Source organism: Dendrobates tinctorius, unplaced genomic scaffold (assembly GCF_039654945.1).
Source record: "Dendrobates tinctorius isolate UK_male_01 unplaced genomic scaffold, ASM3965494v1 ptg000160l, whole genome shotgun sequence".
In the NCBI taxonomy this organism is placed as follows: Eukaryota; Metazoa; Chordata; class Amphibia; order Anura; family Dendrobatidae; genus Dendrobates; species Dendrobates tinctorius.
The window spans coordinates 19,809,715-19,832,324 of record NW_027361827.1 but is presented as its reverse complement, the minus strand read 5'-3'; the positions used below and the strand labels follow the sequence as shown (position 1 = coordinate 19,832,324).

The 22,610-nt window shown below is 44.0% G+C and overlaps 1 protein-coding gene across 1 annotated transcript in view; it reads right to left on the bottom strand.

Annotated features, from left to right (window-relative positions):
- The window catches only part of SUSD1 (sushi domain containing 1), a 488,868-nt gene that overhangs the window by 364,067 nt on the left and 102,191 nt on the right, over nt 1-22,610 (bottom strand). Inside the window, exons 5-6 of the mRNA XM_073549625.1 lie at nt 14,695-14,874; nt 1,704-1,856 (exon numbers count right to left, since the gene is read on the bottom strand). Of these exons, the coding sequence (XP_073405726.1) occupies nt 1,704-1,856; nt 14,695-14,874 (333 nt within the window). The remainder of the gene's footprint in view (nt 1-1,703; nt 1,857-14,694; nt 14,875-22,610) is intronic.

Below are 22,610 nucleotides of genomic sequence, written 5' to 3'. Positions count from 1 at the left end.
TTCTTAGCCCTATCCCCTGGCTTGAATAGAACGTCATGTCTGCAACTTATTAGCGGCCACTATTTGGCTGCAGAGACCTCACGGCATACCTCGACAGAAGGGGAGGCAAAAAAGACCAGAAGGGGACACTGAAAGCAGTGCAGAGGAACAGCGGTAGGTGTATATAGTTTTAGTTGTTTTTTTTTATTATTTTTATTGTAGAACCAGAACTTCATTTGTTACCAACTTAAATATCAATTAGTGAGCAGAAATGTTGGCTTGACAGATTTGGCCAAGATACAATGAGTTACCAGAATGTTTTCTTTTATGATGCTTGCTGTGAAAGAAGTATGCATCATTTTTTTTTCTTTATAGCTAAAAGATATTTGTATCAATGATGCCCATGAAAAATCTTTATACCTCTGAGAAATATCCTGCATTTCTATTTGCCACATATATTTATTTTCCTGAACAATAGGAAAGTAAATTTGATGGGACAAATTCATTAACACTGGTGTTTCGTATCTTAGGCCGGGGTCACATTAGCATATGGCATCGTATGCAAGAGCATCAAATGCGATATGCTAATGACACTCGGCTCAAACTCTGCTGCGAGCGCGAGCCAAGTGTCATCTGAGTGTGATCTGATTCTTTCTCATGAGAGAATTGCAGCACAGGGGCGGTGGAGACAGAGAAAGTAATTTCTCCATCTTCCTCCATTGCCAGCATCCGTGGTAATCGCACTGCACAAGGATGACATCCGAGCGCAGTCCAATGATTCACAAGCATTCAAAGACTTGAGTGTGTGCAATCTGATTCTCAGAGGCAATCGCAGTGCGCCAAGATCGTTTTGCCGAATTGGCATGAGAAAATAATCACAGATTTGAGCTGCCCCATAGAATAACACTGGTCCGAGTGCTATCTGATAAAACATTGTATAGCACCTGGCTGTGTTATACACTCGTGTGAGCGGGCCCTTAAAGAAAGGCTCACTGGAGTATGATGTGCCGAATTCATTAAGAAGCAAATGCCACTTAATGTATTTGGCGCGTTTTCTCAGTGTTGTGTGCCTCCGCTTGCAATTGCCAAAAATGCTGCTTCAGTCGGTGACTGAAGTATTATTTCTGGCATACAAAACGTCGGCACTGAATTTGACGAGAGGACATAGCCGTGCCCAATCCTGTCCTGCTCCACCCTAAAGTCGCTTGAAATCACCAAAAGTCACAACATTATTGCCCAACTACATATTTCACAGAAATTTTCAATGTGATTTTCGCTCATTTTCTGGCGGAAATGTTATGATGAATTGCCCCCAATGATTGCACAAATAAGACTTCAGCTGTTAAGTATTGATCATTTATAGTACCATAGACTTTGCCAACTAATGTTGTGATCACTAATTGGGTATTCCCATATCTACGAGATATATCTCCATTTTCTCCATTCAGATCTAAAGAGGATATTGGAAGAGCTGAGCATGACCATGAATAAGGGTGACATAGTTTACATTGCTGGCTAAATTATGGGAACTGGAATTTTTATATTAGAAAGTAACTTTTATAATCTGACTTAATTACTTTTTCATATAAAAGATTTAGAATATCATTATTAATTATTATTATTTTCACTACTGTTATTATGATCAACAAAATCATCAATAATAATACACATTGATACAAGTCTAACTTTTCATTTAAAAGTCGTTTTATTCCCTCCTTTCTCACCTTGACAAATAAATTTGATACCTTTGCTTTGAAAAGTGTTTTTGCCATTTTGCGGCTTGTAGCCTTCTTTACAGAAGCATTCAAAACTCCCGGGGATATTCCGACAAAGAGCGTTTATATCACAAGTTTTAGGAACTTCACATTCGTCAATATCTATAAACAGAAAAAAAAGAAAATTTCATATGTATTTAAACTTTTACAATTTAGAAGGTTTCAGGTAAACCCAGGATTGTGCTACCAAAATGTTGAAATAGTAGGAAATGCTTAGTTAGTATGTTCAATGCAATGACACAAAAGTAGTTACGTATCCCACCCCACCAAGCCAGCTGCTTCACTTCCCAAGATTATGCATGAACAACGCACTACTTTAATAAAGGTCAAAATGTAAAAAGATGCCAGGATCTGTATATGCAAGGACTAATTAACATAGAAGCGAGTCAAAAACTAATTTATCATAAGGTCTCACTCAAACATCCAATTTTCTCACATACTAAACTAAAACAGATTGATTATCTTGATCAGACTCAGATTAGAGTTTGATCAGAGTGTGGTCCGAGTGTCATCAGTTTTTCTCACTTGTGGAGAAAAAACAAATTCGCCAACTTCTCCTTCCTGACAGTCTGTGAAAATCAGACCACAAACAGATGTCATCCAAGTGCAGTCCGAGTTTTTTTTTCACAGACCCATAGTCTTGCATTGCTGTTTTCGATCTGACCATCGGGATCAAAATCTGACATGTCTCTATTATTGACAGTAGACATCTTGATCCGCGAAAAATCGCTGCCATGTCAATGGCATCACAGGTAAGAGGGCTATCAGTAAAAACCATGGATAGCACTTGCACATAAATATTGGATGTCTGAATGAAGAATAAACTTTAGACCATGTTCACATTTTATCCAATTCACCTCCGGGTGATTTTCCGTTCTTTCGTTTCGTTTTTGTTTTTTTCTCCCCTTCTTCCCAGAGCCATAACTTATATTTTTCTGGACACATAGTCTTTATCATGTTATAGTCATTTTATCATATAATGCATTAGAAAGCCAGAAAAAAATTCCAATGAAATTGCAAAAAAAAAAAAATGCATTCCAAAATTTTTTTTGGTTTATTTATTTAACATGCTCACTATATGGTAAAACTGACATGGCAAAATGATTCTCCAGGTCAGAACAAGTACGAAGATACTTCAGAAACAAACAATTGTTAAATGTGATCAGTCTCTTTGATATACTTTTTTTTGTTTAACAGTTCAATAATTTCTCAAACTATCATCCACCTAAATTGAGTCTACATAATTTATGTGGCTAGGTCAGGATGTATGTTAATGTGACCTTAACATTTTTTTTCATGCTATATCTATAGAGCCAAAAATATATACTTTTTTTTTTTAATTAGGACTGCAGTGGCATTATTAAAGAATTCACATTCCCTACCATGTGAACGTTGTGTGTGTTTGTACGCACATAGAGGGCATTACTGCCCTTACTGGCAAATAGGACCCTCTTCACTAAGCCCCAGGGTCAGGATTTGGCCATTCACTCAGTATCTGAGCATTCGTCCTTGGACACGTGTTCAGTTGAAATCGATTGCTGTCCAGGACCCGCTTCCTGCACTGCAATAGGAGCCACCAGCCAATCAAAGGCCAGCAGCTGACGTTGGTGCGCACTTTGCCGCTGCATGATGTTACTGTGGCGTCTACGCCTCAAATGGTTAAAGAAGAGGACACCAATGAACCAGGGCTAGGTAAGGATTGTTTTTATTGAAATCTGCAATATAGGGAGACATATGGGGGCAGGATGGAGGTGTGGGGGGGCAGGATGGAGACATGTGGGGGATAGGATGGAGACATATGGGGGGCAGAATAAATACATGTGGGGGTAGGATGGAGACGTATGGGGCAGAATAGAGACATATGGGACAGGATGGAGACATATGGGGTCAGGATGGGAGAAAATATGGGGGGGCAGAATGGAGATATATGGAGCCAGGATGGGAGGACATATGTGAGACCAGGAATAAGCCATATTGGGGCTAGGATGGAGGATGTTATTGCAGGAATGTGCCAGGATGTAGGATATTTTTACTGTAGGAGCTAATTAAGGGCCATTATTACTGCTGTGATGTATTTTATTTTTGAGGATACTGTTTTCAGTGGGGAGGAGGTCCTGTTACTGTGCAGGGCTACACTTTGTCACTTTTTTTCTTCATCTGACGTAGTGTAGAAGTTGGGAAAAAATTAAGCAATGTGCTCTGGATAACTCTGCTATTTTCTCCAGCAACAAGTGCAGGCTGGAAGAAGTGACGGCGGTCTATGCTGGATGAAGAAGCAAAGCAAAGATGACTACCTTTAACTAGAGACGTCACTGGTATATCATTGTGTTACTTGTACACTTACACTATACACTATATAGTATATTCAAAGCTCCTGTGTATAATGTCACCAGTGATCCCTGTATTACCTGTACACTATATACAGAGCTCCTGTGTATAATGTCACTCGTGAGTCACTATTATCTGTACACTGACACTATACACTGCATACTATGTACAGAGCTCCTGTGTATTATGGCACTTATGGTAATATTAGTATTGTGTTGTTGTTTTATTAATGATCAGTATTGTGGTATTCGATCACTATGTGGTGGTAAGATGTGGTCAGGGCATGGTGTGACAGTATATGTCCCTTGTATGTGGTATTATTAGTCATTTTAAAAAAAAATGACACATTGCCTTAAAGAAAAATATACCTAAAAAGAGTATTGGGTATTTTAAAAAATGTTTACTAGGTTAGAGTAAAGTTGGACGCTGCCAGAAGAGTCTTCAATGTCGTGATGGTGGGCAAAAAAATCTTTAAGCCAAAACAAAAGATGATGGCTATGTATGTGATATGGTGTTCAATGGGAACTGTTAATGTGTGATTGGTGAGGACGTGGTGCAGGAGTGGAGTTTTTCCAATAGTGGGCTGTCACACACAGTGTAGGAAAGACTAAGTGCAACACAAAGGGATGAGGGGAAGAAAGCCCAGACACTGGGGAAAGGGTGAGTGGAGATCCCTAGGCAGATCTAATAACGCCCTATTGTCCCTAAATTGGTTCCTCACCAATCGCCGAGCAGTAAACCTAAGCCCTGTATCTCCCTAGAGATAAGCCCTGGATAGGGAGGGGGTTGGCTGGGCACTGGTCAGTCCCCACTTTAAACTAAAGACAAAAAGGTAGACAGACAAGGGGAATGAACTTAGCTTGAGCAGACTCAGAGAGGTAACACCAAACAAACAGGCTCTCCATGTATGTGCTGTGACTGTGACACAGCCGCGACACATGCAGCTGCGGCACAGATCAAGTGATTGGCCGGCGTGATCCAGGTAGCCGGGTTCCCTCTGCAGCTTATTCGGTAAGCGCTATAGCTTGCCGAATAAGAGGGAACCCAGACAAATTCGCTCAACTCTGCTAGTGAATGACAAACATACAGTAAGCTTCATGACTTAAAATGAAGGTGTCTGAAATAGCGATAAGCAAACCCATGGATGTTTGGGTTCGACAGCTGTTTAATAAGTCCGCTTCGGGACCTAAACTTGACCCCGGACTCTTAACCCCATTCAAGTTAATGGGAACCCGAATTTCAGTCCTTTAAAATGGCTGTAAAATGGTCAAAGGACTAGGGGGCTGCAAAAGGAAGCTAAATGTGGATATAAAAATAACTTAAAGGGGTTCTGTCACCATAGCAATCATGGTGAAATAGGAAGTAAATAAATAACAAACATTTTAACAGTGCCCTCACAGAGACTGAGGTTTGCTACTGCCAGTCCAGTTAAAAATTTCACCCACAGAGCAAGGGGGGCAGAGTACCCCCACAGAATGAGCTTACAAATTTCACCCACAGAGCATGGGGGCAGAGTACCCCCACAGAATAAGCTTACAAATTTCACCCACAGAGCATGGGTAAGAATACCCCTACAAAATCAGCTTACAAATTTCATTCACAGAGCCAAACTTTTCTCTTCAGCAGCATACAATAGAGCCGCCACAGATGAAAAGCTTGTAGTTTGACTCTGGAAACAGCTGGTGGTCCCCAACAAGGCTTGCTACTGCCAGTCCAAGCCCGTTTGCCTTGGGACCCCTCCCAAATGCTGTTACCTTAGGGTCCCAAAGTGTTTCCCTTGAAGCAATGAGTGTTCAAAGCAGGCAACCACACCTTAATACCTCAGTTAGGGATAATGGAATTGTATTCCATTTCTAATTTTTTATTTGTTTGAATTGGGGCTATGATTAAAGGGAACCTCGTGGAACACAAAGTGAAGGAACTGGAGGCACTTTCAGCCATCCTACTTCAAATCGTCCACAGGTGGTGTTGCAGAGTACACACGGGTAACAGAAAATCAAAGTTCTATTCCAGAGAGGCAACCTGATAAGACATGTACCAGATCCAAGGATGGCAGCAGTCAAGAAAATTAACCACTTCTCAACTGAGTCAGCAGTTGATGTAGCGAGACAGAATAGCCATCCATGTCAATTGAAAGTCTCTTTAATTGGAATGAGTAGTTAAATCCTTTAATTTTATTTTTTAGGCACAATCGTACAAATTTGACCCACAGAGCATGTTTTCACATTTCACCTACAGAAGATTATAACAAATTTCACCCACAGAGCATGTTTTCACATTTTCCCCGCAGAAGCTGATTAAAAATTTCCCACCCAGAAAATGGGGCACAGTATCCCTACAGTCAGGATTGCAAAGTACACACAGCGACTTTTGCTACAGTACTCACACAGGCGAGGTTGCAAAGTGCATATAATGGAGTAATAATAATAATAATAGGTAATGGAAAATCAGGGTTATATTCTGGAGAGGCAACCTCTGGAAAAGCTAAATGGCTTCTCGACTCCCAAAAGAAATTCAACAAATTCTGCATTTCCAAATCCAAATCCCTTCTGAGCCCCAGTGTGCCTAAACCACATTTAGTGTCCACATGATTAGCATTTCTTTTGTGATGACAGCCTGTCTAATTTATTGACACATGTCTCCAGAAGCATGAGTTGCTCACTACAATGTACTGGTCACTACAATGTACTGGGGACTACAATGCACTGGAGACTACAACGCAGTTTGCAGTTTTCACTCAGCAGCATCCATTCCTTCTTGTATCTGGAACACACAGAAATCATCACTGCACTTGTAGATAAATTCCCAAAGGGGTAAAATTGCAAAATAAGGTCTATGGAGAGGGGATTGTGCTTTTTTTAGCAATTAGGGGCTCTGTATATGGAGTCCACAAACTATTCTAAGAAAATCTGTGCTTCAAGAGGCAAATAATGCTCTGTTCCTCCAGAATATCGCCATGTGGCTAAGCAGTACTGTATAGTTGCATATGGGGTATTTCTACATTCAACAGAAATTGTTTGACAAAATGTAAAAGCTGGGCTTAAAACAAAAGTTTGGTGGTAAAAAATGTAATAGTTTTTTCTTCACTGCCTAATAGTATAAAATTCTATGACACACATGTGTTGTCAATATGATCACTGCACCCCTAGATTAATTCATTGAGGGGTGTAGTTTGTGAAATTGGGTCAACTATGAGGGATTCTGTTGCTTTGGCACCTTAGGGGCTATGCCACTGTGATATGGAACCCTGAAACCAGTCCAGCAAAATCTGGCGCTCCTTCCATTCTGACCTTTGCACTGCACCTCAAAAGTAGTTTTTGACCACATAAGGGAGTATCAGTGTACTCATGAGAAATTGCACAACAATTTTCAGGGTCTATTTTGTCCTGATACCCTAGTGAAAATAAAATATTTGGGGTTAAAATAACATTTTTGTGGGAAAAAATAGATTTTTTTATTTTCACGACTCTAATTATAAACTTCTGTGAAGCATCTGACCATGCAAGGTGCTCACCATACATCTGGATAAGTTCCTTGTGGGTTGTGGTTTCTAAAATGGTGTCACTTGTTGGGTGTTTCCACTGTTTAGGCACATCAGGGGCTCTCCAAACGAAACATTACATCAGCTAATTATTCCAGCAAATTTTGCATTCAAAAAGTCAAACGACACTCATTCCCTTCTGAGCCCAGCTGTGCACCCAAACAGTAGTTTTCCTTAACATATTGGGTATTGGCATACTCAGGAGATATTGCACAACAAATTGGACAGTGCAATTTCACCTGTCACCCTTATGAAAATGCAAAATTTGGGGCTAAAAAACATTTTTGTGTGAAAAATGTGATTTGTTTTTCAATTTTCTCGGCTCAACGTTATAAACTTCTTCGAAGCACTTGGGGTTCAAGGTGCTCACTTTACGTATAGATAAGATCCCTGAGGAGTCCAGTTTTGAAAATGGTGTCAATTGTGGGGGGTGTCCACTCTTTAGACACAACAGGGACTCTCCAAACGCGACATGGCATCCGCTAATTATTCCAGCAAATTTTACATTAAAAAAGTCAAATGGTGCTCCTTCCCTTTCATGCTCTGCCGTGCACACAAACAGTGATTTTCCCCCACATATGGGGCATCAGCATGCTCAGGAGAAATTGCACAAAAAATTATTTGTCCATTTTTTCCTGTTACCCTTGCAAAAATAAAAAAAATGGTTCTAAAGTAATTTTCTTTGTGAAAAAAGTTAAATGTTCATTTTTACCTTCCACATTCCATTAATTCCTGTGAAGCAACTGAAGGGTTAATAAACTTCTTGAATATGGTTTTGAACACCTAGAGGGGTGCAATTTTTAGAATGGTGTCACTGTTGGGTATTTTCAATCATATGGGCCCCTCAAAGTCACTTCAAATTTGATGTGGTTCATAAATAAAATAGTTTTATAAATTTGGGGGGGGGATGAGAATTTGCTGGTTAACTTTTAATTTATAACTTCCTAGCAAAAAAAGCTATGTTTAAAAAATTACACTGATGTAAAGTAAACATGTGGGAAATGTTATTTATTATTTACAGATCCTTCTCACAAAATTAGAATATCAATAAAGAGTTAATTTATTTCAGTTCTTCAATACAAAAAGTGAAACTCATATATTATATAGAGTCATTACAAACAGAGTGATCTGTTTCAAGTGTTTAGTTCTGTTAATGTTAATGATTATGGCTTACAGCCAATAAAAATCCAAAAGTCATTATCTCAGTAAATTAGAATACTTTATAACACCAGCTTGAAAAATTATTTTAAAATCTGAAATGTTGGCCTACTGAAATGTATGTTCAGTAAATGCACTCAATACAGTTAAAATAAAGTTCAGGTTTGGGGACCTGAATATCCAGCATTTGCCACGCTGTCATGTGCATCATAGTGCAGCAAACACTGGTTCTATTCGGTGGCAAAATCATTACTGCTGGTCATACAGCCATGGTTCAAATGACAGCGTGAGCCTGCAGCTGTGATCGGAGGTAAAAAATGTTACCTCTGGCCTCTGGTGTCAGATGATGGGACTACTGCTCCCATCAGATGCTTATTTTTAATTATTTAAATAAATAATTTAAAAAACTGGCGTGGGGTCCCCCCATTTGTGACAACCAACCGTGCTAAAGCGGAAAGCTGGGGGTACAGTGCCTGAATTGGTACATCTAATAGATGCGCCTTATCTGGGTGGCAGCAGGCTGCTAATTTTAGACAGGGGAGGCAATATCCACGGCCCCTTACCAGCCTGAGAATACCAGCCTCCAGCTGTCTGCTTTAGTAAGGCTGGCTGTTAAAAAAGGGGGGTAGACCCCACACCGTTTTTTTAAATTATTTATTTAAATAATTTAAAAAAAAGTGTGGGGACCCCTCTATTCTTGATAACCAGCCTTTCTGACCACTGAAGGTTGCAGCCCCCAGCTTTCAGTTTTGGCTGGCTGGTTATCAAAAATAAAGGGGAACCCCCGCTGTTTTTTTTATTATTATTTATTTACAGCACAGTTGCCGGCTGATGAATACTCCCATCAACCGCTCCTGCTCTGACTGCTATTAGCGGCAGCAGGTGTCAGCTGATGATAGCAGTAGCCCCATCAGCCGACACCAGTGACCAAAGGTAAACTTTATAGATTTGATCACAGCTGCGTGATAACGCTGTTATTTGACAGCATGGAAGCTGCTGCTCTCTGACAGGTGGTAATGATTTTACCGCTGATCAGAAGCGACGTTTTCTGCACTGTCATACACATTCAAGTGAATGGTGTCCAGGTTTGGGTCCTGGTACTGTTCTGGTATCCAAACTTTTTTTAACTGTTCGGCCGAACCCGAACATCCATGGGTCCGACCATCTCTATTCCGGAGTTATCACGTCATAAAGCAACACTGGTCAGAATTGTAAAATTTGGCCTGGTCATGAAAGTGAAAACAGGCTTGGTGGGTGAAGGGGTTGCAGAAAAAAACAATCCTTTGTATTGACACTTTAGAAGAAAAATAAAAAAGTTATGGCAAAAGTAAAAAAAAAAAAAAACTTTTACTTTCCTTTGTTTGTTAATTTGGTATGTTTATAGCATAGTAAATGGTGAAAAAAATGCAAAGAACTATGATATATAAAAAAATAATGAATTACATTCGCCAAAAAAAATGAAAGATAAAAGACTATCAGTAACTGATATGTGCCCCAAAATGGTGAAATTAAGATAGACTATTTGCCCCCAAAAAGTTATGGCTTATAAAATGAGATGACGAAATAGTAAAATAATGACTTGCTCTGGTGGCTAAGGAGTTTCTACACAACACAAATGAACAATGTCTGATCAATAAACTTCTTATCTTTTGGACACCTTTTGATCAAAAGAATGGGGGTTTGACTCTTGTCCCACTGTCCACGGCACTAATGAATACCCTGTGGTAAGAAATTTATCACCTATTCTGAGGATAAATGAATAATGTCTTTCCTTAAAAAAAATGTAAGCATTATAGATTTAACAGCCATCTTATTAAATTTTTGGTTAACAATGATGTGGAATAAATTTTATAACAGCTGTTATAGTGTTATTATATCCTGACCTTTATTGATAGGTTTATAAGTAGTGTTGAGCATTCCGATACCGCAAGTATCGGGTATCGGCCGATACTTGCTGTATCGGAATTCCGATACCGACTTCCGATATTTTTTCAATATCGGAATTCGGCATCGGAATCGGAAGTTCAGTTGATTGACGGCCTGACGTCATCATGATGCGCGGTGTGTGCGCATCATGATGCGCCGTCATTTCGGGCCTTCCGGGGGTCTCTGCCGGCCTGCCGGGGGGCTGTGCCGGCCTGCCGGGGGGCTGTGTGGACTGCCCGGGGTCTGTACCGGCCTGCCGGGGGGCTGTGCCGGCCTGCCGGTGGTCTGTGCACCCTGTGGGGGTCTGTACCGGCCTGCCGGGGGGCTGTGCCGGCCTGCCGGGGGGCTGTGCTGATGTCCGGCGGTCTGTGCAAGCATCGTCCGATGGGACTACAAGTCCCATCGGGCGATGCCTGCTACCATGACAGTGATTGACACATTAGCCAATGATGGGACAGTAGTAGTCCCATCATCCGGCTAATGTGTTAAATGTTAAAAAAAAAAAATACTACATACATACTACATGCATGCTACATACATACTACATGCATGCTACATACATACTACATATATACTACATACATACTACATACATACTGCATGCTACATACATACTACATACATACTACATACATACTACATGCATGCTACATACATACTACATGCATGCTACATACATACTACATATATACTACATACATACTACATACATGCTACATACATACTGCATGCTACATACATACTACATACATACTACATGCATGCTACATACATACTACATATATACTACATACATACTACATACATGCTGCATGCTACATACATACTACATACATACTACATACATGCTACATGCATGCTACATACATACTACATATATACTACATGCATGCTACATACATACTACATGCTACATACATACTACATATATACTACATACATACTACATACATACTACATACATACTGCATGCTACATACATACTACATACATACTACATGCATGCTACATACATACATATATACTACATACATACTACATACATGCTGCATGCTACATACATACTACATACATACTACATACATGCTACATACATGCTACATACATACTACATATATACTACATGCATGCTACATACATACTACATGCTACATACATACTACATATATACTACATACATACTACATACATACTACATACATACTGCATGCTACATACATACTACATACATACTACATGCATGCTACATACATACTACATATATACTACATACATACTACATACATGCTGCATACATACTACATACATACTACATACATACTACATACATGCTACATGCATGCTACATACATACTACATACATACTACATACATGCTACATGCATGCTACATACATACTACATATATACTACATGCATGCTACATAGATACTACATGCTACATACATACTACATATATACTACATACATACTACATACATGCTACATACATACTGCATGCTACATACATGCTACATACATACTACATACATACTACATACATACTACATGCATGCTACATACATACTACATGCATGCTACATACATACTACATGCATGCTACATACATACTACATGCATGCTACATACATACCACATACATACTACATGCTACATACATACCACATATATACTACATACATACAATACATTCATACAATACATACATAGACATACAGTACATATAACATAGAGTAACATACTTACCAATACTTGTCACATTGTTCCCCGAAGCCATTGTCTATTCCGAGATAAATATTAACATAACAAACCACAAAAATACTCACCCACGATCCGAAGCAGTCCACGAGTGTGTCCCACGACGATCTTGGGTAGAGAACTGCAGCATCAGATGATGCTGCCGTTCTCTACGGGCTGCAGGAATCCAATGACGGAAGGTAGGTATCCTTCCGCACTGTATTCCTCCGCCACTTAAAAAAAAAAAGTCCCTAGTCTCACTTTATGCCATTGCTGTGTGGGAAATTCCCACACAGCAATGGCATAAAGTGAGACTAGGGACTTTTTTTTTTTAAGTGGCGGAGGAATACAGTGCGGAAGGATACCTACCTTCCGTCATTGGATTCCTGCAGCCCGTAGAGAACGGCAGCATCATCTGATGCTGCAGTTCTCTACCCAAGATCGTCGTGGGACACACTCGTGGACTGCTTCGGATCGTGGGTGAGTATTTTTGTGGTTTGTTATGTTAATATTTATCCCGGAATAGACAATGGCTTCGGGGAACAATGTGACAAGTATTGGTAAGTATGTTACTCTATGTTATATGTACTGTATGTCTATGTATGTATTGTATGAATGTATTGTATGTATGTAGTATATATGTGGTATGCATGTAGCATGTAGTATGTATGTGGTATGTATGTAGCATGCATGTAGTATGTATGTAGCATGCATGTAGTATGTATGTAGCATGCATGTAGTATGTATGTAGCATGCATGTAGTATGTATGTAGCATGCATGTAGTATGTATGTAGCATGCATGTAGTATGTATGTAGTATGTATGTAGCATGTATGTAGCATGCAGTATGTATGTAGCATGTATGTAGTATGTATGTAGTATATATGTAGTATGTATGTAGCATGTAGTATGTATGTAGCATGCATGTAGTATATATGTAGTATGTATGTAGCATGCATGTAGCATGTATGTAGTATGTATGTAGTATGTATGTAGTATATATGTAGTATGTATGTAGCATGCATGTAGTATGTATGTAGTATGTATGTAGTATGTATGTAGTATATATGTAGTATGTAGTATGAATGTAGTATATATGTAGTATGTATGTAGCATGTAGTATGTAGCATGCATGTAGTATATATGTAGTATGTATGTAGCATGTAGTATGTAGCATGCATGTAGTATATATGTAGTATGTAGCATGTAGTATGTATGTAGCATGCATGTAGTATGTAGCATGTAGTATGTATGTAGCATGCATGTAGTATATATGTGTTATGTATGTAGCATGTAGCATGCATGTAGCATGCATGTAGTATGTATGTAGTATATATGTGGTATGTATGTAGCATGCAGTATGTATGTAGCATGCATGTAGCATGTATGTAGTATGTAGTATGAATGTAGCATGTATGTAGTATGCATGTTGTATATATGTAGCATGTAATTTTTTTTTTTTTTTTTTTTACATTTAACACATTAGCCGGATGATGGGACTACTACTGTCCCATCATTGGCTAATGTGTCAATCACTGTCATGGTAGCAGGCATCGCCCGATGGGACTTGTAGTCCCATCGGACGATGCCTGCACAGACCCCCGGAGCCTGCACAGACCACCGGCAGGCCGGCACAGCCCCCCGGCAGGCCGGCACAGCCCCCCGGCAGGCCGGCACAGCCCCCCGGAGCCTGCACAGCCCCCCGGCAGGCCGGCACAGCCCCCCGGCAGGCCGGCACAGCCCCCCGGCAGGCCGGCACAGCCCCCCGGCAGGCCGGCACAGCCCCCCGGAGCCTGCACAGACCACCGGCAGGCCGGCACAGCCCCCCGGAGCCTGCACAGACCACCGGCAGGCCGGCACAGACCACCGGAGCCTGCACAGACCCCCTGGCAGGCCGGCACAGCCCCCCGAAAGGCCCGTACAGACCCCAGAGAGGCTGTACAAGGGCAGGAAAGGGTTTTTCTTATTCCGATACCGGAAGTCCCATAGACTTGAATGGGACTTCCGGTATCGGAATCGGCGATACCGATACTTTTTTTAAAGATCGGCCGATACCATCCGATACGATACTTTGAAGTATCGGACGGTATCGCTCAACTCTATTTATAAGGTCACACATATTGATATAACTCTAAGACACTGAACAAATGAGAACTAATACTGGTAACAACATGATTATATGATACTTCTATTGTTAAGAATTCTATAGTATTTATGGATATATTACAGTACTGTCCTTTGCTGGCCCTACCTGTGCACCTTACAGTGGCACCTTCCCATGTCCCTTTGGCTGTACAAATAGATTTAGTGACTCCTTGATCAGGGTTGAATCCAGATAAACATTTATAAGTCACTTGGCTCCCAAATGTGGTTTTCGCAGAAACAATTGTTGCCGAATTAGGACGTGATGGAGGCTGTCCACAGTTAATCTCTGTGTTTGGAAAAAGAAAAATGTAAAGATAAAATGTCCAGTCTTTCTCAAATCAACTTACCATAATTCAACCTCAGATAAGATGAGAAGAAAACACATTATTTGTTCATGTATCCCAATCACTGCAAAAGGATGTACGTTATGATTTTAAATACATGAATAAAATATTAAGGCTAAAGTTTAAATGGAGTCCGTCATCCCCAAAGTGCATTTTAAAATGAATCTTGCCAGCAGGATTGAGCCCTATAAACTAAAGGTATGGCCATGAAGGCACTGTGCTGCTGATTAATCTGATACCTAATATGAAGGGATCCGCTCAGTTGTTGTTTAATACTCATCTTATGAAGTTTTCATAAAATGATGTTTTCTGTGCTTCTGGATGCTTGAGGGTAAGACATGGGGACAAAATCTTCTTCTCATTCTCTGCCTTTCCACCAGTCTCCTCTGCTTCTTGTGCAGGTCACTGATTATTCGGTGACCTGTTATACCCTAAGATGTCCCTCTACCTAGAAATATACTAGTGTATAAATATGTAAGTTAAGCAAGCATACCAGAAAGCAACTAACATACAAAACACTCACCCAAAGGTAGAGAGGTATATAGGGAAGGGTAGGAATGTACAAAGCAAATGGGAATAGGACAATGAGGAAAGCATACTCCCAAAAACAGCACGCAACAATCGCCAGCAGCAACAACGACCTTCATCTCAGCACAGCGACTCCAAGAAACTAGGAAGTAAAACTTTCACTGGCAAGGTGTTAGGGCTGGCGGAACGCACCAAATTATAAAATAATAGTAGGTGCGTTCGCAGCCCGGGGTCCACCGTGCAGAGGTGGTACACTGCTGCTAAGTAATGGTGGAAGAATAGAGCGGTGTAAAAACAGTTACACGTGGGTTATGTCACCCAATGTGAACAGGTGCAAACTCTGTTAATGCACAGAGTCACACAACCGCTGAACGTAAATGCCAGAGCCTGGCCAATAGAGCGCACAGTGTACGGCCACAGAACTCTACCCCAAGGACACGGGGTTAGAGTCCTTCTAGGCCCACTGAGCGCGCGGCGTCGCTGCCGCGAGCGCCGCTATAGACACTGGCTATGAAGTGGAGCACGTGCACTGAGGCGTGCCGAGTCCCTGGTGAGGACTGATGCCTGACTCAACCTCTGTCCTACCTACACCTAAGCCTGGGCGCTAGCAGACTAGGCTGCACAACACATGCGTACCAAGGGTAGGGGTTTCTTAATGAGTCATTCAAAAGAGACATTCATATGTGCATACATCACTCACTCCACATAGTCTGTAAATACAGTCTTATCCTAGCGCATGGCTGAGCGGCCATGCGAACCTTTTATAGCCGCGAGCGTCCGGGACCTTCCTGGCTTCTCGAATGGGCCAATCCGAACAGGAGCAGGACCTGAGCACGTGACCTTCGATCTCCAATGGGAGATCACTCCACGGGCATGCTCAGTGGCCCGACATGGGGACTTAGTCCCTGGAGAATCTCGCTGCTGAGCAGCATGTATTGTCATAGCTGCGCCAGAGGTGGCAGCATCAAGCAAACCCACGGAGCTTGTCTGGGCAGAGCGCCTGGACCGACGAGTTTGCTGAGCAACCTTCTCTGCGGCTGGAGAGGAATGGGAGACAGCTGGAAGTAAGGCTCGGGATTCTCGCTGTGCAGAGACAGAAATCCGACGCCTAACATTACCCCCCTACTATGGCCCCCTCCCCTCTGAGCCTCGCTGTGCTCAAACTCTGCAATGAGGAGCGTGGATGTTCTCCACTGGCTCCCAGGTCCGAGCCTCTGGACCATGACCCTTCCAATCCACCAAATAAAACTTTTGCCCCACATCACCTTGCATCCTACGATGGCATTGACCTCAAACTCGTCGGAAGACAAGTCTGATGTCCCAGCAGATGACTCGGAGAACCGGGACAAGTGAAAAGGCTTAAGGAGGGACACATGGAATGTATCAGAGATAGCCAAGTGTGGTGGAAGGGCCAGACGGTAGACCACAGAGCTGAACTGCTCGAGGACCTTGAAGGGGCCAATGTAGCGTGGTGCGAACTTAGGGGACTCTACCCGCAGCCTGATGTTTCGGATGGAGAGCCACACCAAGTCGCCAGGGGCAAAAGTCAGAGCAGGGCGCCGGTGTGCATCAGCGGAGGTCCTCATTCTCTCCTTGGAGGCCCCGATAGCATCCTGCGTGCGATCCCAAATGTCACGTGCCTCCACCGCCCAGTCTGCCACCCTAGAGTCGGTGGACGACACGGGCATGGGCACGGGGATGCGCGGATGCTGACCGTAATTTAAGAGGAATGGGGTCTGACCGGTGGAGTCAGCCACAGCATTGTTCAAGGCGAACTCCGCCCACGGCAGCAAGGGTGCCCAATCATCCTGCCTGGCCGAGACAAAATGTACCAGATATGTCACCAGGGTCTGGTTGGCTCTCTCAACCAACCCGTTTGTCTCGGGATGATAGGCCGTGGAGAGATTTAGCTCTATGCTGAGAAGAGAACAGAGCTCTCTCCAGAACCGAGACGCAAACTGAGGACCCCGGGTGCTGACAATCTTATCTGGCATGCTGTGCAGGTGGAAAACATGTTTAATAAACAACGCTGCCAGGCCCCGTGCCGAAGGTAGCTGAGAGAGTGGTACCAGATGCACCATCTTGGAGAAATGATCGGTGACCACCCAAAAGACGGTGCTGCCACTGGACTTGGGCAGACCCACCACAATGTCCATACCGACCATTTCCCAGGGCCTATCAGCAACTGGCAGAGGGTAGAGTAACCCAGCGGGCCACTGCTGAGAGGGCCGATTCTGGGCGCAAGAGACGCACGCCCGTATATAGTCCCTGACGTCACGGGCCATATGCGGCCACCAGTACGTCCTCGCCAGAAGCTCAGAGGTCCGTTTGATCCCAAAATGTCCACCCAACCTGGACAAATGAGCCCAAGAGAGGACCTCCGGTCGCAGATGGGCAGGGACAAAAGTCTTGCCTGGAGGTACAGACTCGAAGGCGACCGGAGCCACGGTCCTCAGGCTCTCAGATGGGACTATCAGCCGAGGCTCCTCCTCCAATGACACCACGGAGCGGGAGAGAGCATCGGCCCGGACGTTCTTCTCCCCGGAGAGAAAATGCAGGGTGAAGTGGAAACGGGAGAAGAACAAGGACAATCTGGCCTGGCGAGAATTCAGCCGCTGGGCTGTTTGTAAATAGACCAAATTCTTGTGGTCGGTGAACATCTGGAAAGGGTGGTGAGCCCCCTCCAGGAGGTGTTTCTACTCTGAAAAGGCCAACTTCATTGCTAGCAACTCCCGGTCTCCGATGGAATAATTCCTCTCCGCCGGTGTGAAGGTCTTGGAGAAGAAGAAGCATGGGTGCTTCCAACCTTGCGAGTCCTTCTGGAACAGGACTGCTCCAGCACCGACGGAAGAGGCATCCACCTCCAGAAAGAAGGGTTTATCCACATCGGGGCGATGTAGAATGGGAGCGCTAGCGAAATGGGATTTAATAGAGGAGAAGGCCTTGGAGACAGGTTCTGACCAACAACTTGGGGTTTGCATCCTTCTTGGTGAGGGCTACCAAGGGCGCTACCAAAGTTGAGAAGTGGGGAATGAATTGGCGATAGTAATTTGTGAACCCCATAAAGCGCTGCACAGCTTTGAGAGAATGGGGTTCCTGCCAATCCATCACCGCCTGTAGCTTGGCAGGATCCATGGCCAAACCCTGGGCTGAGATGATATAGCCCAAGAAAGGCAAGGACTCCTGCTCAAACACACACTTCTCCAACTTGGCATAGAGGGAGTTTGCCCGCAGGAGGTCGAAAACTTTGCAAACATCTCTCCGGTGGGAGTCAATATCTGGAGAGTAGATGAAAATATCATCCAGATAGAATTCTACCGAGGTGGTAAGCATAGCCTGGAAGATATCATTCACAATGTCTTGGAAGACGGCTGGGGCATTACTGAGCCCGAAGGGCATCACCAGATATTCATAGTGCCCGTCTCTGGTGTTAAATGCCGTCTTCCATTCGTCTCCTTCACGGATGCAAATCAGGTTATAAGCCCCCCGCAGATCAAGTTTGGTTAACACTCTCGCTCCCCGTAACCTATCAAACAGCTTCGATATCAGGGGTAGAGGATACTTATTCTTAACGGTGATGGCGTTAAGACCCCTGTAATCGATGCAAGGACGTAGTTCCCCACTCTTCTTCTGGACGAAGAAGAATCCCGCCCTCGCTGGTGACACTGACTTCCTAGTGAATCCACTTGCCAGATTCTCCCTGATGTATTGAGACATGTCGTCTGTCTCCGGGAGAGATAGGGGATAGACTCGACCCAGAGGAGTCTCAGCACCGGGCAAGAGGTCAATAGGACAGTCATAGGGGCGATGCGGTGGAAGTGTCTCCGCCGCCTTTTTGGAGAACACGTCCGCATACTGTTGATAGTGTTTGGGAAGCGAGGAAAGATCTGCGGGGACCTCGGTGGAGGCAACCTGGACGCATTCCCTCAGACATCTACACTCACATGACTTACTCCAACCAAGAATTCTCCCCGAGGACCACTCTATATGGGGAGAGTGATACCGCAACCAGGGGAACCCTAGAAGGACCTGGTCGATACCCTCGAGCATGATGAGAAGAGATATCGTCTCATCATGAGATGGAGACACCGAGAGTAACAGTGGAGCAGTTTGGTGGGTAATCTGTGAGGGCAGAGTCACGCAATTCACTACTCTGACGGTGACTGGTGTAGACATCATAACCAGGGGTATAGCGTGCCGTTGAGCGAAGACAGATGACATAAAATTGCCCTCCACTCCGGAATCCACGCAAGCCTCCACCACCAGAGTGGAAGAACCAAACCCAAGTGTCCCCTTAAAGGACAACTTGGAGGAAAACACCACAGATTCTAGTGAGCCGCCTCCTACGGCCACTAGGGGCGAGCGTCTTCCCAGCCGCTGTGGGCACTGGTTGGCAAAGTGACCGCACTGCCGGCAAACATGACAGATCACAGGGGCTCAAGCAGGTCGGGGCCTGGATCCCTCGCAGGAAGCCCTCTGACGCTTGGACGCCCAATCGGGAGATTCCAGAGGTTTAGCAAAACTGGGTGCCAACCTAAACTTCTGCCTACACTGGGTCCGCTCCAACCTTCGCTCGGCAAAGCGAAGGTCTATACGGGTGGAAACGGTGATAAGCTCCTCCAGTGTAGCAGGAATCTCCCTGGTGGCCAGAACGTCCTTCACATGGCCAGCCAAACCTCTCCAGAATGCCGGAATGAGGACCTTATCTGGCCACTCTAATTCCTAGGCCAGCGTCCGGAACTGGATGGCAAAGTGGCTGACCATGAATGAACCCTGTGACAATGCCAGCAGCCGGAGCGCGGTGTCATGGGTGACTCACGGTCCCAGGAAGACATGCTTCAGAGTGTCCAGGAACCGAGAGGCACTCGCACCACATGATCACCACGCTCCCACAGCGGTGTGGCCCACTCCAAAACCCTACCCGACAAGAGGGAAATAATAAATCCCACTTTGGCCCGCTCGGAGGGGAATCGTGCTGCCAGCAGCTCCAGCTGTATCGAGCACTGGCTCACAAAACCCCTACAAGAGGCACTATCACCCGAGAACTTCTCAGGCAGTGGGAGGCAGGACAAAGTCGGGGCAGGGATGGCAGTGGTCACACGGGAGACAGCCTCTGTGGCTGCCTGAACAGCGACCGTAGTAACATCCGCTCGAGAGCCGCCAACCTGCCCTGCAGCTGCCCGATGTACTGCAGCAGTCGCTGTTCATCCGCCATTACTAGCCAGACCCTGGCGCTAGGATAATGTTAGGGCTGGCGGAACGCACCAAATTATAAAATAATAGTAGGTGCGTTCGCAGCCCGGGGTCCACCGTGCAGAGGTGGTACACTGCTGCTAAGTAATGGCAGAAAGAATAGAGCGGCGTAAAAACAGTTACACATGGGTTACGTCACCCAATGTGAACAGGTGCGAACTCTGTTAATGCACAGAGTCGCACAACCGCTGAACGTAAATGCCGGAGCCTGTTTAGCTCACAGAGCCCGGCCAATAGAGCGCACAGTGTACGGCCACAGAACTCTACCCCAAGGACACGGGGTTAGAGTCCTTCTAGGCCCACTGAGCATGTGGTGTCGCTGCCGAGAGCACTGCTATGCTATAGACGCTGGCTATGAAGTGGAGCACGTGCACTGAGGCGTGCCGAGTCCCTGGTGAGGACTGATGCCTGACTCAACCTCTGTCCTACCTACACCTAAGCCTGGGCACTAGCAGGCTAGGCTGCACAACACATGCACACCAAGGGTAGGGGTTTCTTAATGAGTCATTCACCAGAGACATTCATACGTGCATACATCACTCACTCCACATAGTCTGCAAATACAGTCTTATCCTAGTGGCCATGCAAACCTTTTACAGCCGCGAGTGTCCGGGACCTTCCTGGCTTCTCGGATGGGCCAATCCGAACAGGAGCAGGACCTGAGCACGTGACCTTCGATCTCCAATGGGAGATCACTCCACGGGCATGCTCAGTGGCCCGACATGGGGACTTAGTCCCTGGAGAATCTCGCTGCTGAGTAGCATGTATTGTCATAGCTGCGCCAGAGGTGGCAGCAGCAAGCAAACCCACGGAGCTGGTCTGGGCAGAGCGCCTGGACCAACGAGTTTGCTGAGCAACATCCTCTGTGGCTGGAGAGGAATAGGAGACCGCTGGAAGTAAGGCTCGGGATTCTCGCTGTGCAGCGACAGAAATCTGATGCCTAACACAAGGAAGATAAGGTCTGGCCAGATTTTAGAGCGAGAGGATATGACCAGGTCAGGACCAGCTGTGAGATTGAGCTGCAAGTTTCTAACCAGCATAGAAAGGGTCATTAACCTCTTCAGCACCAAAAGAATCAAAATTCATTTAATATGAAACACAAACACACAGGCTAAATGGAAGATCTGTGATTTACAACATGTAGTGATCATGTAGTGACCCCAGATCTCCCAGGAGGATGTGACCCACTCATAACACCTGTTGAAGCAAAGACAGGTGCGAAACAGTCATAATCTGTTTCAATAATGTGATTAAACTTTGGATTTTTGTACAGAACCAGTGAGTGCCACCACTTTCTTCATTTTCTATAACCATGGACCTTCCCAGCCGAAAAATACCAGCTCCCTGCTGTCTGCTTTACCTTTGCTGGTTACCAAAAATGAGGGTGACCTGACATCATTGCTTTTAATTTATTTACTAGATGTACACTAGGCTACACATACAAGGAACAAATTCTATGTGACGGATATCTATTTATCTATCTGTCTATCACCTATTTATCTATTTCTTGGCCCATGATTAACACTTAAAAATCTGTCCTTTCTACTTTGCATTCAATTCTGGTATGTGTCAGACAGACGGCATACAGATGGTACACACGGATGGCATACGGATGATACATATGTACGAACGGACAGTCAATAGAAAACCACTCAGATAGTAAAAACGTTTAGTTACATTTTTTTAAGCGGACATGTAAAAGTGACCTTATTGTGTATTTTTAAATTGTAAAATTTGTTCTTGTAGGGAAAGGGGTAAAGAGGACCAATTAGCTATACTGAAATATCAAATCTAGTAAACCTATGTACTGGCCATAAAAAATAAACATCTTCACTTAAAAATTTTCAATTGGCAATATTTCTACTATGAATGTATGAATATACTGTCAATACCATTC